Source organism: Brienomyrus brachyistius, chromosome 5 (assembly GCF_023856365.1).
Source record: "Brienomyrus brachyistius isolate T26 chromosome 5, BBRACH_0.4, whole genome shotgun sequence".
In the NCBI taxonomy this organism is placed as follows: Eukaryota; Metazoa; Chordata; class Actinopteri; order Osteoglossiformes; family Mormyridae; genus Brienomyrus; species Brienomyrus brachyistius.
This window is the reverse complement of record NC_064537.1, coordinates 19,959,313-19,983,313: the sequence shown is the minus strand read 5'-3', so window position 1 is coordinate 19,983,313 and position 24,001 is coordinate 19,959,313. Positions and strand designations below refer to the sequence as shown.

Here is a 24,001-nt window from a genome sequence, read left to right as displayed (position 1 = left end):
TGCAGTTAATTGGAAATGTAACACTAGTTGTCAAAGGTTGCATGTCAAAAAAGGGAAAAAATGTTTCATTTCAGACACACTGAAACAGCGTGTTTGGGATTAATATGAAAGAACCTTGTATTCCTAAATAACGGCAAATGTAGCATTCCAGTTTAAACTCAGGTCTTCCTGAAGCGGCCGTAAAGCCATATATTAGAAATAAATCAACAATAGGCATTTTCCATAAAATCTTTATTGGAGGTGGTATCACAGGGTAACATCATGCAAAAGCTCAGTAACAAAAACTATCTGGAATGATATAAATGAGGGCAATGGGAGCAATGGCTGTAGATTCTAACAAAATAAAACTGAATTCTAATTCTTTAAAATGCCCAGAACGTCATACATATCTCCTTGATTAAAAATAAGACTTATGAGCTCAACAATATGCACACCATGTAGACAATTCTATGGACATTTTTTTAAATGAATGACTGCTTTGAAGCCATTTTATCACCTCTATAGTATCCTGCAAGTTTCAATCTCCAGCTTAGATTTATTGCTCTAGTAGCAGAGGTTGGACCTGCTTACACCTTTTAGATGTATACTTTTGAAACCTTGGATGGAGAATGCTCAAAAAACATGAGCACCAAATCAAAAGAAATCAAAGTGGGATATGCAGATTTTAGGTAAACTATGCAAGAGGTCTGTCAAAGTTACATAAAGAAAGCTATTTACAGCACAGAAATCACACATTGGAGATAAGGCAGTTAAATACTGTTAATCATGTGTCTCATGGGGACATTAAGCCTGTAAAAAGGTGCAAAGTCTCAATTTTGAGTTTGTCTGATTCTCATCACATAACAGATCTCCCACACTCTTCATTCACAAGAATGAGGGCCAATCTATTATTTGAACCAATACATTTTCTTCATAACCAGACTGATTTGTTTGACTTGACGAATGCAAACCAGGATGTTTATAATAAAAAACAAAAAAACTGGATTCTGTTTTTCAGCTTTCATGATGTACAGATACTCTAAAATGCTTATCCAAAGATCATTATTTAATTGTGCATTTATTCTGATTGAAAACAGGTAAAACATTTTACCAAATTTTACACTTGAAGAATGTCCTCTTAACCGTTTTATGCACCTGTTTTTTGCAAATTGATGTACTGGACTGCATGTCAAATTGTAAATAGAATGTTGAATGTGTAGAAAACTTTTCCTTTATACAGAGTAATATAAAAGTAAGGCAAGATGCTTAAAACAGAGATTTGAAGGCTATGACGACCACTGTTTGGCCTCTTGTTCTGGAGCGGTTTTAAATTTGTCAGGAGATACAAAAAACGGTAGTGGTTCCCTTTCAGCCTCTGTCTCAGGCATCTTACTCTCGGGTGGTGGGCAGCAGTGGCCTGCGCCTCCTGTGGTGGGGGGGGAGGGGGGGGCGCCCTGCGACGTGTCGCTGCTCTTTGGCCTTCAGGCTGGCAAGCTGAGCTTCTTCCCTTTCAGAACTGCAGAAGAAGCCATGTGATCAGTCGGCAGCATCCCGGCCCACCCGGCCCTCCCTTCGCGTGAAAGGTCACAGCTTACTTTCTACACACTTGAAGTTAGTTTTTTTTTTTTTTGATCCATCATTACACTATATTCCCATAGACTTGTCAATCATACCGCAAAAAGAAAAGCTAACTTATTTTTTCACATTTTATAGGGTGTATTTCTGATAAATTAAGGCCCTGACATCGTCCCACCCCCCCCCCCCCCCCCGCCCTCACACACACACACACACACACACACATTCCTTTTACAGGAGCTATCCAGCTCAGACACTCACCTTTCGTTACATAGAGATAGAAGAAGTCGCAATACAGGATGGTCTGGACCACACCGGCCACAATGGCGATCATGTCAAAGAAGCCCTCAAAGTAGAAGCGCCAGATCCAGTTGATGAGGTAGAGCGCGCGGTACAGGCCCAGGAAGAACAGGTAGTGCGTGGTGATGGTTTCTGCCTCTCCGGTTTTACTGATCATGAACAGCTGCGGCAGGATGGCGACCGACTCCAGGTAAATGGAGAAAGTCCACAGAATCTAGGAGCAAAAAGGGAGAGAGAACATTAAGAATGCAAGCAGGGAACCCTCCATCCAGACAAGTCAAATTTGAAGACGGCACGAGATTCACTTCATGGAACGGATCACTCACATTTATCTAGCTAGTGGAATTATCCAAAGCGACACGCTATTGAGAAAGCAGGATCAGCCAGTCCGTGGAGCACATGGAGGGTGAACTCAAACTAGGTGATCCGTACCATGCCCGAGCACGTCTGACCCCCAAAGTCCACTTCATCTGACTAGTGTGATCACTCTATACTGTGCCCAGGCCTGCTTCAAGAGCAGGGCCCAAGCACAGTTAGCTGGACATTTAATGTGATCGCTAACCGTGCCTGGACCCAGAACACAGACACCAATGATGCAACTGACACACACATGTGCACATATACACTATACATTAACCAGACCAGGATGGAACAGACTGGGTAGGCTGCGAACAGATCGGGTAGGCTGCGAACAGATCGCCTACCCCCCCCCCCCCTCCCCAAAGCTGTTGCAAAAAAAAAAAAAAAAAAAAAAAACACGTACAACTCAGGAAGCGACAAACATCACATAAAAAAAGTTCACTTTGGTCTATGGCAGAGGTGCAGTGTTTGCTGTAAATTTGGGCTGACGAGTGTATCCAGGAACAACTGGAAGCAACACACAAACACAGATTTGGTAAAATACGTGTAGCACAAATAAAATCGCTGCATTACATACTACATAAATCTGTGTCATCCCACCGAAAACGACTCCAAAATAAGACAAAATAAGGACATTTATCTTGAATGCCATTGTGCTGTAAGAAAGCACCCCCCCCCCCATGTTTCCTTCAACACAGAAAGTCGCATAGTAACGACGTAAGCGTGCTCAGGCCTGGGACATTAAGCTTAATGCAAGGTCAGACCAGTGGGAGAATGGGGAGGGGGGACAATCATGCAAGGACACAGTATAAGGCATCCGGGGGAAGTGGGAGTGCATCCTTAGAGTCTTGCTCAAGAATCCAAAGACGGCATCACACTGCTGACCACAGATTCAAAACAGCAACCTACTGATCAGAGGCACAGAGCACCAACTCAGAGGCACACACCAATGTCCATCGTCTTCATTCATAAAGCAATTGTTAAATAAACAGAAGCAATAATGTTTAACAAAATCCTCATTATGATACTTATAAACTTTATCTGTGTCACTTTACCTCAAGAGGAGAGAAGTCGTGGTTGACCAGGAAAGCAAGACCCCCAACTGGGACCACCAGAAACTCCACTCTGAAGGTGTCGTGGTTACCATCGTAGGTGGCCTTGAACTTGACGTAGATCAAGTAAACCGTGGCATATGCGCAACCGATGTAAATGACCTGAAATGCGGAACGACAATCTCAATTGTCTGTGATCCAAGCCTGCATACTTTTCTGCTGAATTTTACTAATGATCTCAGCTTCCAGATTAAAATGGTGAATAACCCATGGGTAAGGATTTACACTAATCAAACATCAACACAAAGAAAACACTCAGAGCACCTATACCTTATTTCAAAGATTAAGTCAATGGGGATGAGAGATTACCACTATGTAGGAGCCTACAATGCAGGCATTATACAACTGATGCCAATTAAAAAAATCTTAGATTACTGCAGAGATTCAAGTTGTTTTCAGAAGTTATTATATTTACATTGATATTTTAAAAAGCTTCACTAAACACTTATCCAACAGTCTGTAAAACAGTGAGTTTCTGGGGATCATTACCCAAACCACAGCTAAGTTCTCCTTGACTATGCAGTCCCTGGAAAACTGGGCATTAAAAACTGCAGATGCTGGCATGATACATGTTGAATAAACTTAACTGTACAAAAGACAAATCTCAGGTCCAAATACAACATACGCACCTTCATGATAGTGTTGTAGAACGAAATGAAAGATGTCAAGAGATCCAGATAACGGGTGGTGAAAACCAAGGCAAAAAGAATCTGGCTTTTCCCAGAAATACCTGTCAGGAGAGAGAAGAACCTGTGATGTGAAAATAGTCCATGATATTTAGAGTGGGATGGAAAAATTGCATTTAGCCGAATTTTAAACACTATTCAATAAAAATCACTGATTGTCAAAAAACAGACCAAAAATAATCTACTTATTACAAATAAGAAAAAAGTAACTCTGAATGGGGTGGCGTAGCGGTGCAGTGGTTAGCACTGTTGCCTCACACCTCTGGGTCCCAGGTTCGAGTCCCCGCCTGGGTCATGTGTGTGCGGAGTTTGCATGTTCTCATGACATCATGGGGTTTCCTCCGGGTACTCCGTTTTCCCCCCACAGTCCAAAAACATGCTGAGGCTAATTGCACTTGCTAAATTGCCCGTAGGAGTGCATGTGTGAGTGAACCCCATCCTGGGTTGTTCCCTGCCTCGTGCCCATTGCTTCTGGGATAGGCTCCGGACCCCCTGAGACCCAGTAGGATAAGCGGTTTGGAAAATGGATGGATGGATAGCTCTTTGAATAACAAAATGACCAGCTGAATCACATGATACTCGAGTGTAAATTATTTTGCATTTCACATTGCATTATTTTGCATCAAACAAAGCTTCTGAGCTACAGGAAAAGTCTTACACCAGCCTGCAACTATTCGTCAGAAAATCAAGTTTTAGCATGTAACCCTGCTACACCGTTGCTACTAAATCTTATTCCACAATACACCTCACTACCTCTTTCAGCACAACTTCATGATAAAATCAATTTTACTCACAGAAAGTCAGAAACCAGTGAATCTGCCATCTGTATGCTAACATGGTTCAGCAGGCTACATCTTTAACAGCCCAGCCACATCTCTCTAGTGCCTCTAGATGCCAAGAATAAAACCACAAGCTGCCCATCCCTAGTCGAAGACTGAACTTTGCGAGCAAGCTCAAAGTAACTAACTGCATCCTGTGGCTTAGATAAGAGTAGGGCAGCTGAAAAGTAGCCAAGACAGGCCTGTGACCAGGCCTTCAAATAAGAACACATTTCACAAGCGACAAGCCTAAGCAACAAAAACCACTAGCGACAGAGCACTGACATTTTCCCATCATTAATAGCACAAAACAGAAATAAAGCAGGATGGCTAAATACAGTACCACAATAAATGTGTGCTCTGGTGAAAAATGAATGAATAAGACCAACAAAATCAATGCTTTCCCACTCATTCCACACGACCAAAAGATTGCAATGAAAGTCCAGAGCCATTACGTCTTAAGGCTTTGCAGGCTACAGAAAAAGAAAGTTAAACTGGACCATTCTAAACGATTTGCATCACCTGTTGCCTACACTGATTTTGCACAAGTAGGGAGTCTTTTTGGACAAGCTAATAACCCAAAGACCAGTGGCCGTGTTTTACTGAATTTCACCATGGCACATCACAACGTAGTGAGCCTAGAGCTCCAGACACAACCTTGGCAGAATAACAAAAACATGAAATATAAAAATGCACATTTCAGAAGAATGATTTATTTAAAGTGATACTCTTATTCAAAACGCTTAATTCCATTACTGGTGGTCCGCCTTTCTTGATCCGGCATGCCACGTCAAAGGTCACGCAGAGTAAGACAGCCGTCAGCTGAAGAACTACTTCTTAAAACTTTACCAATAAAAATCATTATACAGAAGCCAAAACCGAGCATTAATTCTCCAGTCCTGCTAAATGAATTAGACTTTTCTTTTACGCTGCACGCAGCTGCGAGCGCAGAAACTGCCGCCTAGACGTTCATTCCTATCGCTCCTATCACCCAAGTTAATGTCCACATAGAGGCGAACTTTGGCTCGTCGGATTCTTCTTCCAACGGGTCGTTTTAACTAATAGTCAGTGTACCAATGAACTCTACGAGCAGACAGGTACTTGTATACGTGTTATAAAGCCTCGCCACAATGTTAACGATACCCAAAAACTTAAGAGGAATACGTGGAGATGTATAAATTCACATTAGTGTATAGGGAATTACCAGTCATTCCACATTTTACACAGGTTATACCTACACTGATATGCATGATTCCGGTACAGGCCTAGCTGCAGCTGCCCACGCCAAGTTTAAGCAAGGCAGCCGCCGCTAATTAGCAACATTGCATAAGACATCACGTCAGGTGGCATATTAATAAGTGAACCTACCGGCACAAGACCTGGTTTTCCATATTTTGAGCAGCAGAATGATAATGGCTGCTAAATGAGACAGATCCCCGGTGAGCCTGAAAATGTTCATACTTCTCCTGACCAGTGCAGAGGCCGGGTGCTCCTTTTTATCTTAATATTTTACTCAAAGAGCGTGGCCTCAAGGGCGTCTCTGTCGGCTTTCTCTGACGTCTCGCTGCCCTGGAACTCACGAGTGTGAGCCGTGTCCACCAGCTACCTTCAAGTAATCGCTGCTTTCTCCCAACCGAGCAGAAAAATGGCGAGTAGAGCGCGACGTGGCCCGGGTACGTGGCCAAAAATATTAGCGCACAAAGCAGCCTGGGAAATCGGCGGCGTGAGAGCAGCTGGTCACGCCCCTTAAAGGCAGTGGCCCGCGGCCTGGCCCTCGCACTTCAGTAATGTATGGATCTCCTTTTAGTACTTTGCCGAGATTTATTACTATGGTCTGCATTAGAATCATTGTCTACTAAAGGCTTCAGTTATAGAAGTATGGGCATGGAGCGGCAAAACAGGAAAATACGCATTTGTTTAAATCGTAATTGGTCTGTCTGTCTGACTAGGACGCATTTTGATGCTGGAGTTTTCTTGAGACGCTAGTGTCTGAAATCTTAGATTACGATACTTAACGGTCACGCTTTATCTGCGAATACTGGATAGATGGATGAAACAGAATATCAGATTTTGCACTTCAGTGTCCACCGGTCACACCAAATTGTAATCTGTTAAAATGTACGTTGTGCTCGATATCGCCGTATGAAGTAAAATAACCGATGTATTAACAGGGCTGTAGACACTTGCTAAAGTGCAGTTTTCTTATTCCCTGACAAAAATAGTTATTTTGAGTCGCAGTAGTTCAGACACCCCGAAGAACACTGCTCGCTCCTTGGGCCTCGCACAGTGCTGTATCCCTTTAAGTGCACGGTGACGCCGCAGTACAGCGCCGCGCTCAGCTTCCCAGCGGATCTTCTTTGGATTTAGTTTGGTGAATGGTGACACTGCGTTTAATTTTAGAATATCTTATGCCCAGTTCTGTAGGACGCTATATAAAATACCAACATATAGCACAGTTCAGCAAAGAATGTGGTGGCTTCAAGAGTGAGATTCACAGTATCCATCCATAGAGTTACCGACGAGCACCAAGCTCCATTTATACATTCGTATAAAGTTAACAGTCCATGCTAACTATTCAATGAATAATATCTAACAAAACCTAATTTTCTACGATTGTTGTGCTTTTTTTGGCGGCATAACATGGAACATAAACATTTATTGTAGTCCTTTAATATTAAAGATTTGTCGGACTTGTACTCTCACTTTCTTTTTTCCACTTTATATACAGACCATTTTTGGTATGAGCTATAAAACAATTATTTTGCGCAAGAAAATAATTCTGTTCAATACGCCAGGTTTTAGTCCGATGCTTCTTGAGATGTGCTGTATCTGTAGAGCAGGATGCTTGTACAAAAGCAAACCTATATTTATTAATATTTTAACCCTATAAAACAATAATAGTAAATGTACGAACGGATTCCCCAGGTTTTCAACAGTGACAGCACACAAAATAAATACATCACTACTAAATATGAGAATAAGAAAATCGGGTACAAATATTTTATTATAAAATATTTTAAATTAGTGACTCTACTTTTCTACCTAAACCTAAAGCAATATGTATAACTGGAAAGAGTTTCCAATTTTCACAAAATAATCCTGTTGTAATTAAACAGGTATTCGTGCAAGCAATCATTCCCAAAAATAAAAATGGATCAACATTATAGTAATGGAAGTTAAGACTTTTTTAAAGTATGGGTATTTTGTATGTTCATTGTCGATGGAATTACACTGGAATTACAGAATTGACAAAACTACTAAATTATGAAAAAAGCCAAATCCATCTCACTATCAGTGTGTACATTTTTTTTGCTATTGGGCAGTATGTACATTCTATAACGGTTATAATCACTGATATATTAATGAGAATGCATTTCAGTGTTCAATATTTTAGCATACTAACATAATACTTTCCACATCTGAATCTCACAGTAAAATGTCTCATGTAACTGGACACAAATATATGCCCTTTGAGCCTCATCACCGCTAATTTTGCCAATTTCCTGGCAAAGACGTACACAGGGCCCAAATCCACCAACCGCTGTTGAGATGGAGACGGATACCTGCCAACAAAACATAACGGATGCAAAGTAAATCACCAAACATTACAAGCTGTCTCATTTTTTTAGGTAGTATAAGAAAAAAAACACGTTATGCGGATAAACCTGAAAACACAATATAATTAGTACAATTGTATCCAAGAAAAATACTGAATGTAAATACTACAATTCCATTATTAATGTCATCTCCTTATCAACCCCCTGCCAAAAAAACTACAAATTAAACACATCCTGGTAAGTGAACTTGCAGGGAGGGTGGGGCAGTGACTCAATATTGTCTCTTGTCTATTGTCACGACTTTGTGTGTGTTGAGTTTGTACATTTTTCCTACATGACATGTGTTTCTTTGGTTAAAAAAAAATACATGTTTAGGCTAACTAACATCTACGCACTGTTGTGTGTGACTATCAGGGTAGTTTCTAGCTATTGAAAAGATCAGTGGCTAAGTCAAGTTTACCTGGGAATTGACTCTTTTTTTTTGTTTTTTATGGAAGATTGGCATCGGGGCTAAAATACTCGGGGCTGATCAGAGTGTGCATGTATGTGCCCTATGATGGGCTAGCATTCTGTTCAGGGTATTTCCCTGCCTGCAAAAGCCTGCAGTCCCCCTCCCCCCCAACTCTATCCAAAATAATTGTTTGGAAGATAGATAGAAGTTATACCAGCGCTAACAGTGCCTGTCTGAAGGCTGGAAAAGACAGTAGGGTGGACTTGGCTAGAAAGACCTTCTCTCAAGCCTTCCCTGGCTGCTTGCAGGCCTTGAAGCTGCTCGTCACTCAACTGAGCAGCCTGCGATGATGTCACTGCCAGAGCATTTCCCGGGCCCAGGCTCTGTAGTTGCTCCTTAGAGAGTTGCTGTTGAAGAGATTTTACATACGGACTGTAATAACCAGTTCGCGCAAACGTCAGATTTCTCAAACATAAAGATACTTTAATATCTACAACTACAGTAGTTAACTGGATTAGCAATTATTTGTTAGATAGAACTCAGTGTACTGTATGAAGGCTGGTGACCATCAGTCAGATGTTTTAACCCTCCACAAGGGGGTGCCGCAGGGCTCAGTATTAGGTCCTTTTCATTTCACAATTTACATAAACAATATGGAAGATAATTTGACTGATGCAGGTGACCATTGCTATGCTGATGACACTGTAATGTATTGCTATGAATCTACACTGAGCAAGACTGGGGAAAACTGCAAAAAGAATTTTAGCTAAAGATGTATCAACTGAAATTGGTCTTAAACCCTTCTAAAATGAAATTGATGTATTTACTAAGTCAACGGTTAGTACGCTAATTCCAACCTTCATCATGACCTTAAACGGTTTTTATATTGAATTTATTCATTTTTTAAATATCTAGGTATTTTGATGGACGATAATTTAAATTATAAAGAACATACGACCGAGACATAAAAAAAATAAGGCTTAGGGTTTGTTTTTCTTCCATGGCCAGAAAAAATCTGGGTGCTGCCACATTTGTGCAGATCTCGTGTATCTTCACTATGTATGTTAAATTCTACTTATCATGCTGCATTAAGGTTTATTACATGGTGCAAAAGTAATACTCATCATTGTTCTTTTTATGACAAGGTGGACTGGATCTTTCTAGAAATGCCCAGGCAACTTCATTGACTTTTATTTGAATGTAAAGGCATTATTGGCTCCTTGCCTTCTTATTTGACTGTCTACCTGAACATTCCCAATGTGGGTACCTATTCTTTGCGCTCTAGCGATTGTTTGTATCTACTAGCTCCCAAAGCTTACACCATGTTTCACAAGGCCAGTTTTATGTTTGCTACTCTGGTTGCATGGAACCATAAGACTGCGAACACCTGTCACCTTGGATGTGTTTAAATCTATGTTTTTAAGGGTTTTAAAACTTGAATTAGGTTCGTCTAAATTGTTTTTAAATGCACTGTTTTAATAGTTTTAATATTTAATTTTGTTTTATGTGTTTTTGCCGTCTCTGTTTATGATTTTGTTTTCTACTATCATGCCACCGGTTCTTTGGTGAAATATCTTGATCTCAAAACATCTCCGTGGTTAAATAAAGGTAAATAAAGAAATAAAACTGTATTTCCTTATACTACGTGGATGTTAAAAGTAAGCTCTTTGCTGTTCATTGCATTTCATTTTAATACATATAATGTACAATTATCAAATAATCTCCTGATTTCTTCTTCCAATTTAGGTTAGAGGACAGAGGCACAGGACATCACGGCTGATAAAAACCAAAGGATTTCATTATAACGGCCCCTCAAAGCCATTGTCCTGACCTTGAGACAGCTAGTTTGCGTTGTTAAAGATGTACAGGTCATGTGATCAGTGCTAAGCTGGCTACATGCCAAGCCAATGGCAAAAAACTAGTGCCACCCAAGACCGATGAATGATCAGATTTTGTCAGCTCCTGTTAATTGAGAAAATTTGTGCTGCAACTCACCAGCATGGCTAGAGGTGACGGCTGACATATAGAAAATGAGAGAGCTCACTTTCACCAGCTAGCTTCACCAGGGTTCAACAAGCACAATCGGCCAAAACAGCATCAACGGGGACCAACTGTGTCCAACTGTGCAGCACCGACTCTCATCAATTCTCACCAACAGCCTGAAGGCTTCCAATGGCTGAAAATAGCTTGGTGTGTTGTAGGCTTCATCTCAACACACCAGCTGAACTGAGCTGCAGTACCAGTCAAAAGTTTGTATACGTCAAGTCGCCTACAAGGGAGAGGGATAGTGTTGCATCACATGACCTAACCACTTGACCTAAACATAGTAGAAATGGTTTTGGAGGAGTTTGATCAGAGAGTGAAGGAAAAATGGCCAATGAGTTCTCAGTATATGTGAGCCCTTCTTCAGGAGAGCCGGAAAAGCATCCCAGGAGGCCACCTCATGAAACTGGCATAGAGGAGACAGTAGGCTCAGCCTGTTCCTGGAGAAATTGGGGTTAAGGGCCGTGCTCAAGGGCCCAATGGTAGGATGACTCTGTCGACTCAGGAATTTGAACTGGCAACCTTCTGATTCCAAACTCACAGAGCTGCCCCGCATACAACAAATTATTATTTTTTTTTTTATACTTTTTTTACCAGTGCATATTTCTGTGTATGTTATTTTATAGTTTTGATGTCTTTATAATTATTCTAAAATGTAGAGAATAGTTCAAATAAAACATTCTACGGGTAGGTGTGTTCAGATTTTTGGCTGGTACTGTAAATGCCAATGATCTTCTTCCCATCGACTCATCTACTCATCCAGCCACCGACTGACCGCACTCACCGAAAACCCCTCAGGTGGAATAGCGGCGATGGCCTGGGGTTGCAAGTAGGGCATTAGATCTAAGCTTAGGCCCTTCATCTCTTCAGTACTCATGCCAGCTGTATAGAAAACACTGTCAAATAATGCCAGTGCCAATGTTCACTGCAGTAACTAGCTGTAATTAAAACAATTAGCATTCAAAAGTACACACTGCATTACAAACATGCAGAATTTTGAGGGACAAAGAAAAATTATAAATTTATTTACAGTATACCCAGTCTGTCTTGGAGTTTAAGTAGTGTATGTCTACACCTCCAGAAAATCTTCGAAAGGATTTCACAGAGACACTCCTGGTGATACACTAGTTATAAACCATTGCATGAACTTTAGACCTTCATTGTTCTGTGCTGCATTTCTCACCTGCTACCACGCCCACCTCTTGCAGCACAGACCTATTCCATGTCCTGACTGGCCCAAACACTTTTTCAGCTGTGCTCTTCAGCTGCCGTAGCACTGGCAGGGGGCAGGGGAGGGAGCCAATCCGTGCTGCTGTGGTGCTGTGTGTACAGGATTGTTGGAAAGACGTCAACCAACAAAAAAATTGCAGATAATACAGGCTTTCAGTCTTTATCTACCCACCCCGCCCCCCATTCAATAAACAAAAGACTATGCAGCTGTAAAAATGTCACAGTTGTCAAATATAAAGGCTGTTGTGCTGCATTCTGTACTCTATTGTTCAGTACTTTTCTCCTCTACTAGCCTGATGTCTCTTTATGTTCCCTTCATTAGTCTTATTAGGTTCTTGCTTCGCTAGAAGTTGTGAAATGATTTGTTATTTGCACAAGTACACTGGGATGCTTCTCTTCACATAACCAGTCCTGCTCTCTTTCTGACATGCAGACACAGTTCAGAGCAAAGCTTGGGGTCTGATTGCAAGGTCAGGCTGGACATCCAGCACACCTGGAGCATCTTGGGGGGGGGGGGGGGGGTCAGGGGCCTTGCTGATGGATCCAGAAGAGATGAGACTATTTGGCCAAGGCTTGAAGTGCATACCGTCTGATCTCAACACAAAGGCTTAGCCTACTGAGCCTCACATCACACCCAAGTCATTCTGTAGCTCCTGCTCCAGTGCTGCTTACACTGGGCAGTCACTGGAAGCTCAGCAAAGCCGCTCTTATGCCTAGCTGACTCCTGCACAGTATGTGTGCTTGCAATGTGCTATTTGCCTGATTTATACATCATTTTGGACAAAAGTGTAAATATGTGAAATAGGTCAATGTAAACTACTCTACCGCCTTGTTACCTGTAGGCTTCGGGGTTGATCAGGTGGGCCTGAGTGGGCTGCACTCCACATAGAAATTGGCTGAGCCCAGTTAAGTCCGAGCCACGCAGCTCCCCTAGAGTGAGATTAGTACACTCCAGAAAGCGATAGAGCAGGCTGCTCATCTTTGGGGTGAGAGACAGGATAAGTAGCAGGATGAGAGTCACGAGCAGTATATGTCAGGCTCCAGGCATACAAAAGGCTAATTAATGCTATGTTTCGTATTTATTTTGAGCACATTCATGTGCAATGGTGTTCAGGACAGTTTAAAGAATGAAAGATTTGTTACCTGATGGAGGTGCTGTCAGTGAGTATGAATGACGTTACCTGTTTCATTGTCCATTTGCTTTGCTGACTAAGGACAGTCAAAGTATCAATGGAACTGAGATCCATCTGCTTGATGTCCTCTTCAGTTAAGGACACAGCAATGGAACCCAGAGAAACCACATGGTAGTTTTTCCAGGTGGACACAGGACCCCAGGCCTGACAGAGAGTAAAATGAACTTGTTCTTGAGTTTCACAGCGCTAGTGGTCTGGTTTTCCTTGTTCCAGTATAATCATGATATTAGGCCTGAACACAAACCTGCTCAGCAAGGGACTTGAGGGCCCTAATTTGAAGCAGATCAAAGCCCTTCACTGAGCCCAGCAATTCCACAGTCTCTGTGAAGGTCTCAGGGCTGATGCATCGCAGCTCATTAACAGACCAGTAGACGTTAGCCTCTGACAGCTTACGGATATCGTCTGCAGAGGGCGCTCTGACGAAGATGCAGTCTGGGTGATAGAAATGCAGTAAATGGCTTCAGGATAAGATCTGTAAATGCAGACACCTGGAAACACAATTCCATTGTAGACAAGTCATGAAATGAAAGAGGGAAATAACCCTATAACGAAACCAAATATATCTGTGTGTTTAAGAATACTCTTTATTTAGACAATTAATGTTTTATTTTGATTTCTTGTCTAAAAAGGACCCTTTCTAAATACCAACTCAAGTGATGCTTTAATTTCACTATTTGAATGTACTGAATGTTATTGATTATACATGAAATAATTTTTTTTATTGACCTTTGTGGAAGGTTAGGGTTCTTGTTTTACAGACAAATCATGCATAAAGAAGTTATTAAATGACGTGTAATTTGTGTACCTCGACAGAATTTTCAAGAAACCTGTTTGACAATAGAGACCTTTTATTTAATCATCGGACCCTTTTGTCTAAAGCAGCAAATATGCTTTTTTTTGATAAAGTGGAGTTACACAGTCCCTGGACCAATTTGGGATTAAGGGGCTTCCTTAGTGACCCAACAGTGAAGTAATTTTGCCAGCCTTGGGATTTCGACAACCCTCTGATCATTGGAATGGCATCTTAACCTGCTGAGCCACACACACACACAGCAGACGGACAGCTAGATAGAAAGATGATCTTTCCACACTGTGAATTTCATAAGGGAAATGGCTCACCAGACTCAAAGCTTGAGCTTGGTGTATCTCTGGGTCCAACCACCAACTCAAAAACAGCAAGAAGAAAGTCCTCTGGCAGATGTGTTTTCTCAGACTGCACTGCCAAATGTAGAACTTCCTCTGGATACTTCCAAGGAGTACAATGCAACCAATTGTGATTGAACCTCACGATTAGGCCAAAGGCTGCGTCTTGTGTTTCATCACAGTGACCAATAAGCATGTTATAATTTTAAATCAAAGTCCAACTCACCAGATAATAAGTGATAAATTACAGATATGCACGTGTATTGAAATTAAGTAAACTGTATTACATTATAAAACACCAAACATTCTGACATAACTAAATCACAACCAGATATACTGTATGACTCATCCATTATAAGTATCATAATGAAGTGAGGAAATGATGGGGAAGCAAACCTTTCTCCCCAAGATCAGGAGATCTTCCCTGGACATCAGGGTGACTAGGGGCCCCAGGTCCTGGAGAAGTTCAGTGCTCCACTCTACTGGGTGACTTTGCCACCCCACCAATGAAAAAGAGAGATGATTACTGGACATGGATGCATGAGATCTGTCCAGACTTAACAAGAATACTCCAAGCTTTCATGCTTCACCCTTCTCATGAAATATACTATGAATAATTTAGTAGGAAGTCCACCTGCTTATCAATTCAGGGCAAGGCAGGAGAGGGCTGGAGGCTTCCCCAGACAGATAAAGGCCCAAGATGCGTGTATTACAATTGGGATAACTGTGCAGTGCATTCTGTGGGGCTGCCTGGTGAGCTCTTACCCATACAACTGCACCAGCTTTCCTCTGATTGCAGCCCTCTGGTTGGCAGTGAGGTGGGCACACCCCCGGAGGTACCAGAGAGCGGCGGGCAAGGCGGCCAGGAAGAGGTGGTCACGGAGGGCGGCGGGGGGTAAGTGGCACAGCAGCGTGCCCAGCACATCCACGGCGTACTCATCACGGATGCCCTCACTCTGCAACGGTGCACTTACATCAGACTCATGCGTTTTGGAGCAGCAGGATCTGCGCCAGGAGAGATGGGGAGCAGATCCACGAGAAACACTGGCCTGGCCTCTCCCCCCACCCACGGGATGTCCAGACCAGTTTAATTTTACACATAGTCTTTACTATTGCATCCATCCATCCATTTTCCAAACCGCTTATCCTACTGGGTCGCGGGGGGTCCGGAGCCTATCCCGGAAGCAATGGGCACGAGGCAGGGAACAACCCAGGATGGGGGGCCAGCCCACTGCAGGGCACACTCACACACCATTCACACATGCACACCTATGGGCAATTTAGCAACTCCAATCAGCCTCAGCATGTTTTTGGACTGTGGGGGGAAACCGGAGTACCCGGAGGAAACCCCACGACGACATGGGGGGAACATGCAAACTCCACAGACTCGAACCCGGGTCCCAGAGGTGTGAGGCAACAGTGCTAACCAGTGCACCACCATGCCGTCCCTTTTACTATTGCATCTTAAAATAAAAATATTGCTTATATATGACAAAGTCTTTCTAATAATTGTTTGTAGATGGATCGTATGAAATGTTCCAGGGAACTCAGATAAATGGCTGAATGAAGCTTCATTCTCAACTCTATATATGTATGTGTAAAGAAGTATTCCTGTGAACTTCTACTTCTAATTGGAAAACATAGCATTACGAAATTCCATTTCATTTTTTTAAAACTACATCATGGACAAAAAGGTAAAATAACTCACCAAACAGTGCAGCACCTTCTTGACAATGGCCTCTCTTTTTACAGCACATGGAGACACTAAGCTGAGGTCCAGCCGTCCCAGAGCACCCTGGAAGTCTTTGCAGCAGGACTCTGGCATCCTACTTAAATAGTGCACCCTGCAGCAGGGACACCGGCACCATCTTACACAGGAGTGTGCTTTCTGTCCACTTTACATGCAGCTTGTTTCACTGACTCCATTTTTCAGTTCCCAGCATTTACGATGAGTGTGACATCACAGGTAACAAGACGAAAAGCGACTGTCACTTGTCCTTAGACCTTAATGATAATCATTATCAAATTTATTATTATTGCTTAAGTTGTCATCCTAATGTCATGCAGTTGCTGATAAGACAGAACTTACATCTGATAAGTAGTACACTGCACTTACACTTATTTCCATTGCTATGAATCTAAGTGTCGGTAATATGACTGCGGTTGTATCATAGCTACCAGTTGTCCCTTAAGTCATATACACTGAATTTGTGTGTTATTGAGTCCTTAGTCTATGTCTCTAAACCAGTGTTTCCTAATTCGGTCCTCAGGGACCCACAGACGGTCTATGCTTTTCTGAACTGCTTGACAGGGAGCTCAGAGGGAGGAAAAACATGGACTGACTGATTGGGAGACACTGCTCTAAACAAATGTGAGGTGTCTTTTTAATGCATAGTCGAACACAGAAAGCGTCAGTGGAGCAAAATGGTAAACAGACCACTCACGGTAGCACTGACAGCAGGATTGGTGGGATGAGTGAGATGGGTGAATCCGGAACTTCCAAATATCTCCAGGCCAGGCAGGTCATCTGACACAGAAGATAGGTCATTGGTCATCTCCAGGCCACCTACCGGCTACACCCCACCCATCCCAAGCAGAGCTGCTGTGTGGTTACTTTTGATTGAGATCTTACACACATATCACTACTTCCTTCAAAAATACCTGGAAAGGAGAAAGGAGATGGAAGTTCTTTTCAAAGTCATGGAAGTTTTGAACGAGGAAGGTGTCACTCATCCTTTGTATGTCATGACAGGTGATGCCTTTCATCAGCTGCCCCATGCTGGGAAAAGAGAGTGAGACAGATGCAGGAGGATGATGGGATAGGCCCTTCTCTTAGCTATCAACACTGACTGAGAAGCTGATCAAGAGGGAGCAGATACAGCAGATACGGTGGATACAGCAGATATAGCGGACACAGCAGATATAGTGGATACAGTGGATACAGCAGATACAGTGGATATTTTGTATACAGCAGATACAGCGGACACAGCAGATATAGTGGATACAGTGGATACAGCAGATACAGTGGATATTTTGTATACAGCAGATACAGAGGATATAGCAGATATAGTGGATACAGCGGATACAGTGGATACAAGTGGATACAGCAGATACAGTGGATATTTTAGATACAGCGGACATAGCAGATATTAGAGACACAGCAGATATAGTGGATACAGTGGATCCAGCGGATACAGTGGATGTAGTGAATACAGTGGATGTAGTGGATACAGCAGATGTAGTGGATACAGTGGATGCAGTGGATGTAGTGAATACAGCGGATGTAGTGAACACAGCGGATGTAGTGGATACAGCGGATGTAGTGGATACAGTGGATGTAGTGAACACAGCGGATGTAGTGGATACAGCGGCTGCCTCTTACCTTATCAAGGCAGCAGTGGGAGTCGTCCTTGAGAGAAAGCTATATAAGAAGGAAGCCTGAACCCAAAAGACAGAAAGAATAGCTATGTATGCAGCATAGGCTGAATTTGGAACTCCTCATCAACACTTTGGCTCAAATTAAGCTGCCCGATGCCTTCAGTTCCAGCCTTTAGCCTACCATATGTTCCTATACTTCGCTACATGTGAGCACCTCTTCCTCCAACGAAAGGCTCCCAAAACTGGGCACCTGAAGCAGGCTGAACCTTGAGTCTGTCTCTCTTAGTCTGGTTCAAATTACACGGCCCTGTACCATCAGTTCTTCAGTTCCATCTTACCTGGCTGCATGTGAGCTGCTTGTCCTCCACAGAAATGCTCCCAAGACTGGGCACACGAAGCAGGGTGGCGAGGGGCACCTGAGTGAACAACTCACACGGAAGCTTCCTGGCCACCATCTCAACATCCTTTGATCCCAGCATCTGCTACCACCCAACATGGTTAAAAAAGCCACATACACACACCACTTCTACAACCCCCCCCCCTCCAAAGAAATGGCCCTGCATAAGAGGAATTATTAGCAGGGTTTATGGTAGTAAATGATATCCTTGTTTTTTTTATGGATGCCATGTTGGTACCTGACTGATAATAATGTGCTGCTGTGTGGGACTGAGTTGTGTCATGTGGAGAAGAAGTGTGGCCTCCATCGCTTGTGCCAGCTCTTCTGCGCTGACGCTGTACAAGAGGTTGGCATCCACTCCAGAAATGAGAGAGCCAAGTTCACTGATGTTTCTGAAGGTTAATACCTGCAGAGAGAAACGGACACAAAGGGATTAAACAAATAAATCTCGGCCACAAAATTTCACTTCCGGAGAAAAACACGTGTTCACTGAAGACACAAGCATTATGGGTTTTCTCGACCATGCAACTTGTTTGAGCCTGGTATTTAGCACTCCGTGGACACTGGGACATGGTCCCACATCCTGCCTAAATCCATATCTATGCACAAACGTTCCAGGACGCTAAAAGGTAACATGTATGTTTCATTCAAAGGCAGTGTTAACACACACAGACAACCCAAATTTGCTTTTGAGTTTTGGCAAACAGTGATTTACTGCAAAGTCATGCTCCAACCAATACAAAAAACATTTAAAGTTGTAGTTGATTAAGCAAATAATGCAGACTGCTTATGAGCAAATGTGAAACTCCCAAAAGAGAAGGAGCTTGAAGAATCCCACACTTTTAGTAAGTAACTGAGGGATAGACAGTGAACAGGTGGATGGCCATTTCAGCCATAAACCTACTGAGATAAATGGCAATAACTAACACAGGCAAATGTGCCTTAATAACGGAGCTGCAGAAGAGGTTCACCTTGCTGGACCCCATGTACTTATTAACCAGTATGGTGGTCTGGCTGCGCGTCCAGCCTGACATTTGCTGCAGTACAGACATGGAGCCACGGACCGCCGAGGCCGACAGGGACTCCAGCTGGCTGGCTGTCAGGCCCACGACTGTGTCCGACACTGAGCCCAGCAGCTCATTCAGGGTCTGGTTCCGGATCACAATGGAAAGGAGCTGAGACTTAAGCTGAAGAAGTGGAGGAAAAGTAATGAGTGGTGAGGCGTAGTGTGGGGGAGAGTTTGAGAGTAAAACAAGACTGAATGCTTAATGGTTCTTATCCAGGGGAATGGAGACTGTGACTGAGACCTAAATGCTATTTAACTGATACTCAAATATTGTGTCTACGCCAAAAGAAATCATCTCCACCAAAAACTGCCAAGCACTCATCCGAGCAGTGTCAGCTGTCGGCCAACCCGAGGTTCCTGGAGGTCCTCACCCTCTGGATCTCAGTCAGGCTCCCTCGTAGCTGGTTGCACTTGATCAGCTGGTGCAGCAATACGCGAGCGTCATTGACGTCCAGCAGAAGGAGGTTGTCATAGAAGCACACCAGCAGTCCCAGCCTGCATGGGAACATTAGACCCATACAAGGTCACACTGGTGACATCAAGAGCAAAGCACATCTGGTATTGTACCAGTGTACAGTGAGGAGATGAAGAGGAGGAACCAAGTCACACTTCATCACCTCCTCTTGTGAAGATGGACACACAAACATACAGCCTAAATATATGAAATGATAAAAAAAAAAATCATGAAGTGCAGCAATTTTTATTACTTACATTATCTAAAGCAGACACCCAGAAAACTGAAATAGTGTTTTACCTGCCCCCGGATACAAGGTAACTTATGGTCAAATTAATTCTGATAATTCAGTTTTGATAATTCAGTGTTTTGACCTTTCACCATTCAATGTTCTTTTCTTCAGAATATCTCGTGTTTTTGGAGAATATGACATACCTATCATAAAGGTTAAAAAAAACTGCAATTTTTCAAAACAAACAAAGTTTTTTGTGAACTTGAGTGGAAGCGCAACAGCTGTGGATTACTGCCTGCCCGCAGTTGGTATAAGAGGTGGGAGGACGTGACTCCTGGAATCTGACCTGTACGCAATGGAGACGTTGGCCATGTCAAACCCGGAGGCGTTAATTCTGTGGAGGAAGGTCTTGCCGGTGTCAGGTTTCATGTCATACACGCAGTCCAGCTGCTTGGTGGCATTGTCATAGTGAATGAAGATCCGCATCTGAGAGACGCAGTGGATGTCAGCACGTCAGAGGGCTCCCTGTCTCATACAGCGTGCCGGTGTTTAAGTCTCTGCATATTTGTGCATCCATTTCCAAGTCATCTCACCTCACTTAGGCTGATTCTTAGAATATGATGCACAGGGAGGTGAACCATGTATCTCCCCAGAAACCACAGGTTTTCTGCTGTCATCCAGGTGGTGGGATTGGCTGAGGTAGAGCGGATTAAAATCACGAGTGACAGAATGAAACATGCATTCAAATTCATGCCGAGGAACAAAACTGGGAATGTTTCAGTGACGCTATACGTTTCGATTTTGTTAATTGCTTTGTATATCACTGATTTTTTCTACAAAATCTCAGATGGTTCATGGTATACTTTGGTATTTTTTTTACTTGAAATTCCCTGTAATTCCTTTCTTACTACAACATTATTGATACATCTTAGTGGTTTTTAAAAATGTATATTTTCCACCATTAAGTACGTGTTGTGATTGCATGAACAGCCTCTGTATGGAGATATGAAGTACGTAATAATCTGCTAAACTAAGCAAGAGAAAAATGGAAAGAACATTACAGGTAGATTTTGAGGTCTTCTGGAGTCCCAGCGCTATCCACTTGTAAATGGCTCTTTGAGCGGTGACTGAGAATATGTCGTACAGGTCCTTAAACACTGCTGTCCTGCACGGAGTTTAAGGGGAGGACAATACTGCGACTCCCACAATGCACTGTGCTTCATAATTACACTAGGCATATTCAGCAACATTTTCTAATTTGTAATGCCTGAATTAAAAGCAGAGAGAGCGCAAAGAGGTGCTGTGACACTATTGCTACTTATGTAATGTGAATGACTTTTACTAGAATAGCATTCTTATATTTTGCATTTTATTAACGCATCTGCTGGTTACTCACAGGTTTCGGAAGATGTCGTCTGACAGGTTTGTGGGGATGTCAGTGACGAAATCCTCCTGGACAAACTCCCCGTTGGAGAGGCTGAGCAAAGCTCCCATTAGGTCCACACAGTGCCCCTCCCTCAGTAAGGACAAGCACTTCTCCCTGGCCACAGCAAACAGGGAGCGATTCCCCCCGGGGCTGCGCTCCAGAGAAGCCCTCATGATTTCAAAGTCCACGTCCATCAGCACAGTCTGCAAAAATGGTGGAGCATACAAGCATAATGGAAGTTCATCAAAAAAAAATAATTAAAACTGCCTCAGGATGGAGCATTGGGGTTAATCAACTTTTCAACCCTGTCCTTGGCGACTCCGAGACGGACCACATTTTTGCTCTCTCCCAGCTCCCTGCATTCCTCCCACTAAAGAACAGCCAAAGCAGGGCTGTGAACTGCACTAAGTTCAAAGACCATGTCTGAGATAAGCAGCTGGGGGTACTGGATTAGAGGTAACCGCCGATCAGGAGCTGGGAGGATGCAAAGACGTGGACCGTTTGGGGATCCATAAGGACTGGACTGAGAAACACTGGTTTATACATCATTAAGTAGGGTGTCAGCACTACTGACTGTCAGGCACACAGTTGATTTGTCCCCATGTTTATGTCAAGTTCTTGAGCTCACGTTCACAATGCGGTGAGAGAGATGGCAGGGTGAGGCACACCTGCTCCGTCCTCCCACTGAAGAACAGGCGTAGCAGGGTTGTGAACTGCACAATACTCAAAGAGGCCATGTCTGTGATAAGAAGCTGGGGGTCTTGGATCAGAGAGCGTTGGTAGCCAGTCAGTATGTCCTGGAAAGTAACACAGCATGCAAGTTCTATGTTATACCCGTGAGGCTCTTCCTGGAGATTCATAGGATTAATGTGACATGTGGAGAATCTGTGGATGATCTGGCCAGGATGAAATGTGTCATTTAATAACAGGTCACAGACAAGACTGTGTGGCGTATCGACTGGTGAGAGGACCCTCTTACTTTAACACGGTCTATGCCTAGGGAGGCGTTTCTGCGGAGTAGGTACACCAGCGCATCTGTGGGGTTCCATGGCTGCTGGGTACTACAAAGGGGGGGGGAGGCATAACTCAGGAACCAGGGCAAACAGTACAGGACAGGGTGACGAGCAGCAACTCACAGTGCAAATGAAAAGCAGCCCGACGTTACATGTCAGTTAAAGGGCCGGCACTTTACCACATTAAGTACCAGGCGGAGATTCGCTTTACCTCGCAAAGAGAAATGCATCAACCAGAGCTGCAGAAACACAAGTGGAAAAAAAAACAAACCAAAAAAATCCTTTAGGATCTGGGGTGTTCAAATGATAAAGACGAATGTCAATATCTCTGTACGAGCATTTAAAATTTGGAGAGACTCAGTATTTATAAAGTCTGAAGGTCACTATAAGCAATATTATGAAAAATGACTGAAAAAATTACCATGAAGGTATCTGCTGGTCAAGAATTCATCCTAAAAGAGAAACATTGTAGAATCCTAAATGTAATAAATATGTAAACACACCTTCTCTGTATGAAAAAAGAATGTAGATTACAAGAAAAATGTACATACCAGGGCTTTTTTCACCAAATGTGGCAACTCTTTATAAATAAATAATTAGATATGTTATATAAGCTTGAATAATAAACACAACATTTGGATTTGGATTGTACTTAATGCATTAACAAAAATGAAAATTTCATAATACAATGACATTATTCTATCAGTTACATAATTTCATCTGAAAGGCTCCTCTTCCTTACCTGGCAGTGAGTACGTTCCTTGCGAGTCTGACATGAGCCCAAGATTTGGAAGAAGCAGCAACAACAAGACCAGCAAACTTTCTGCCATCCCAAACCATTCGATCCAACAAACGTCTATAGCAAAGCAAACAGTCCTTGGAAATCACACATCTACAACACTTAGGAAAAAGTAAGAGATGTAAACACACAGTAAACACGCAACCAGCACGAAACAGAGGATATTGTACCTTTAATAATATTATTTAAACTTTCACACAGAAGATACTACGCGATTTGGAAAAGTGTACATTTAAACTAAATGATTACGGATGTTTATAACTACTCACCAGGGGAGAGTATTCGTCTTGGTGTCAAAGCTTTCATTGACAGTCCAGTACTGAGCATCACATTTCTGTCCAGGTTCCAGATTTCTCTATTTGTAAGCGACCCCACGTTTTAACCTCACATAGTCTTATCACCCGCTAAACAATAATCAGATCCAAGCTGCACGTCTCTGTTGAAGCAAAACAGTGAAACTGACATGGTGTTTGCTGTAAATCCATGAATGGAATTTGTAGAAATAGGTCTTTGCCATTTCTCATCCTGTTTTTGTCTTTCTCTAGTACAGCCTCTGATTCTTCCCCCATCTAGACGTTTCTACGGGTCTGAAGGAGAGAGCCATTTCTATTCAGGCAAGACCTTTAGCTGACGCTTTGCTGCACAGAGCATTCACTCTCCTTCGTGAAATCAGATCATTTCCATTATACCCTGGGGAACCACAAGGTGTCATTTTCACTCAAAAAACGGTGGACATGGTGGGAAAATAGCTTGTGAAAATAAACCTACTTAAGTTACCAGTGTTTGTCA

The 24,001-nt window shown here is 42.7% G+C and overlaps 2 protein-coding genes across 2 annotated transcripts; both read right to left on the bottom strand.

Annotated features, from left to right (window-relative positions):
* Positions 1-214: 214 nt before the first annotated feature.
* On the bottom strand, positions 215-6,528 carry kdelr2b (KDEL endoplasmic reticulum protein retention receptor 2b). The gene is made up of 5 exons (XM_049014064.1): positions 6,199-6,528; positions 3,956-4,056; positions 3,270-3,428; positions 1,816-2,068; positions 215-1,495 (listed from the first exon to the last, which is right to left on the bottom strand). Exons 1-5 carry the CDS (start codon positions 6,287-6,289, stop codon positions 1,461-1,463), a joined length of 639 nt encoding a protein of 212 aa, XP_048870021.1. The 5' UTR covers positions 6,290-6,528; the 3' UTR covers positions 215-1,460.
* A 1,646-nt stretch (positions 6,529-8,174) lies between these two features.
* LOC125742473 (otoancorin-like) lies at positions 8,175-23,754 on the bottom strand. Its single transcript, XM_049014506.1, has 29 exons — positions 23,482-23,754; positions 23,156-23,269; positions 22,965-22,993; positions 22,835-22,865; positions 22,625-22,652; positions 22,380-22,461; positions 22,069-22,197; positions 21,371-21,603; positions 21,036-21,139; positions 20,568-20,668; positions 20,321-20,460; positions 19,660-19,783; positions 19,194-19,409; positions 18,461-18,628; positions 18,164-18,304; positions 17,830-17,885; positions 17,109-17,226; positions 16,892-16,974; positions 16,156-16,291; positions 15,213-15,403; positions 14,844-14,937; positions 14,424-14,550; positions 13,549-13,736; positions 13,293-13,448; positions 12,948-13,090; positions 12,065-12,201; positions 11,666-11,763; positions 9,053-9,245; positions 8,175-8,393 (listed from the first exon to the last, which is right to left on the bottom strand). The coding sequence occupies exons 1-29, from the start codon at positions 23,537-23,539 to the stop codon at positions 8,317-8,319; spliced, it is 3,495 nt and encodes a 1,164-aa protein (XP_048870463.1). The 5' UTR covers positions 23,540-23,754; the 3' UTR covers positions 8,175-8,316.
* Between the last annotated feature and the right edge of the window lie 247 nt (positions 23,755-24,001).

Bases quoted from the DNA above. Each gene is read 5' to 3' on its own strand.
- kdelr2b (XM_049014064.1), bottom strand. From the start codon at position 6,289: ATGAACATTTTCAGGCTCACCGGGGATCTGTCTCATTTAGCAGCCATT. The intron at 3,429-3,955 runs GTGCGTATGTTG...TCCGCATTTCAG, and splicing joins TCTACAACACTATCATGAAG to GTCATTTACATCGGTTGCGC. The intron at 1,496-1,815 runs GTGAGTGTCTGA...CTTCTTCTGCAG, and splicing joins CTATCTCTATGTAACGAAAG to TTCTGAAAGGGAAGAAGCTC.
- LOC125742473 (XM_049014506.1), bottom strand. From the start codon at position 23,539: ATGCTCAGTACTGGACTGTCAATGAAAGCTTTGACACCAAGACGAATA. The intron at 23,270-23,481 runs GTGAGTAGTTAT...GCTTTGCTATAG, and splicing joins AAGACGAATACTCTCCCCTG to ACGTTTGTTGGATCGAATGG. The intron at 20,461-20,567 runs GTGAGATGACTT...TGCGTCTCTCAG, and splicing joins TAAGAATCAGCCTAAGTGAG to ATGCGGATCTTCATTCACTA.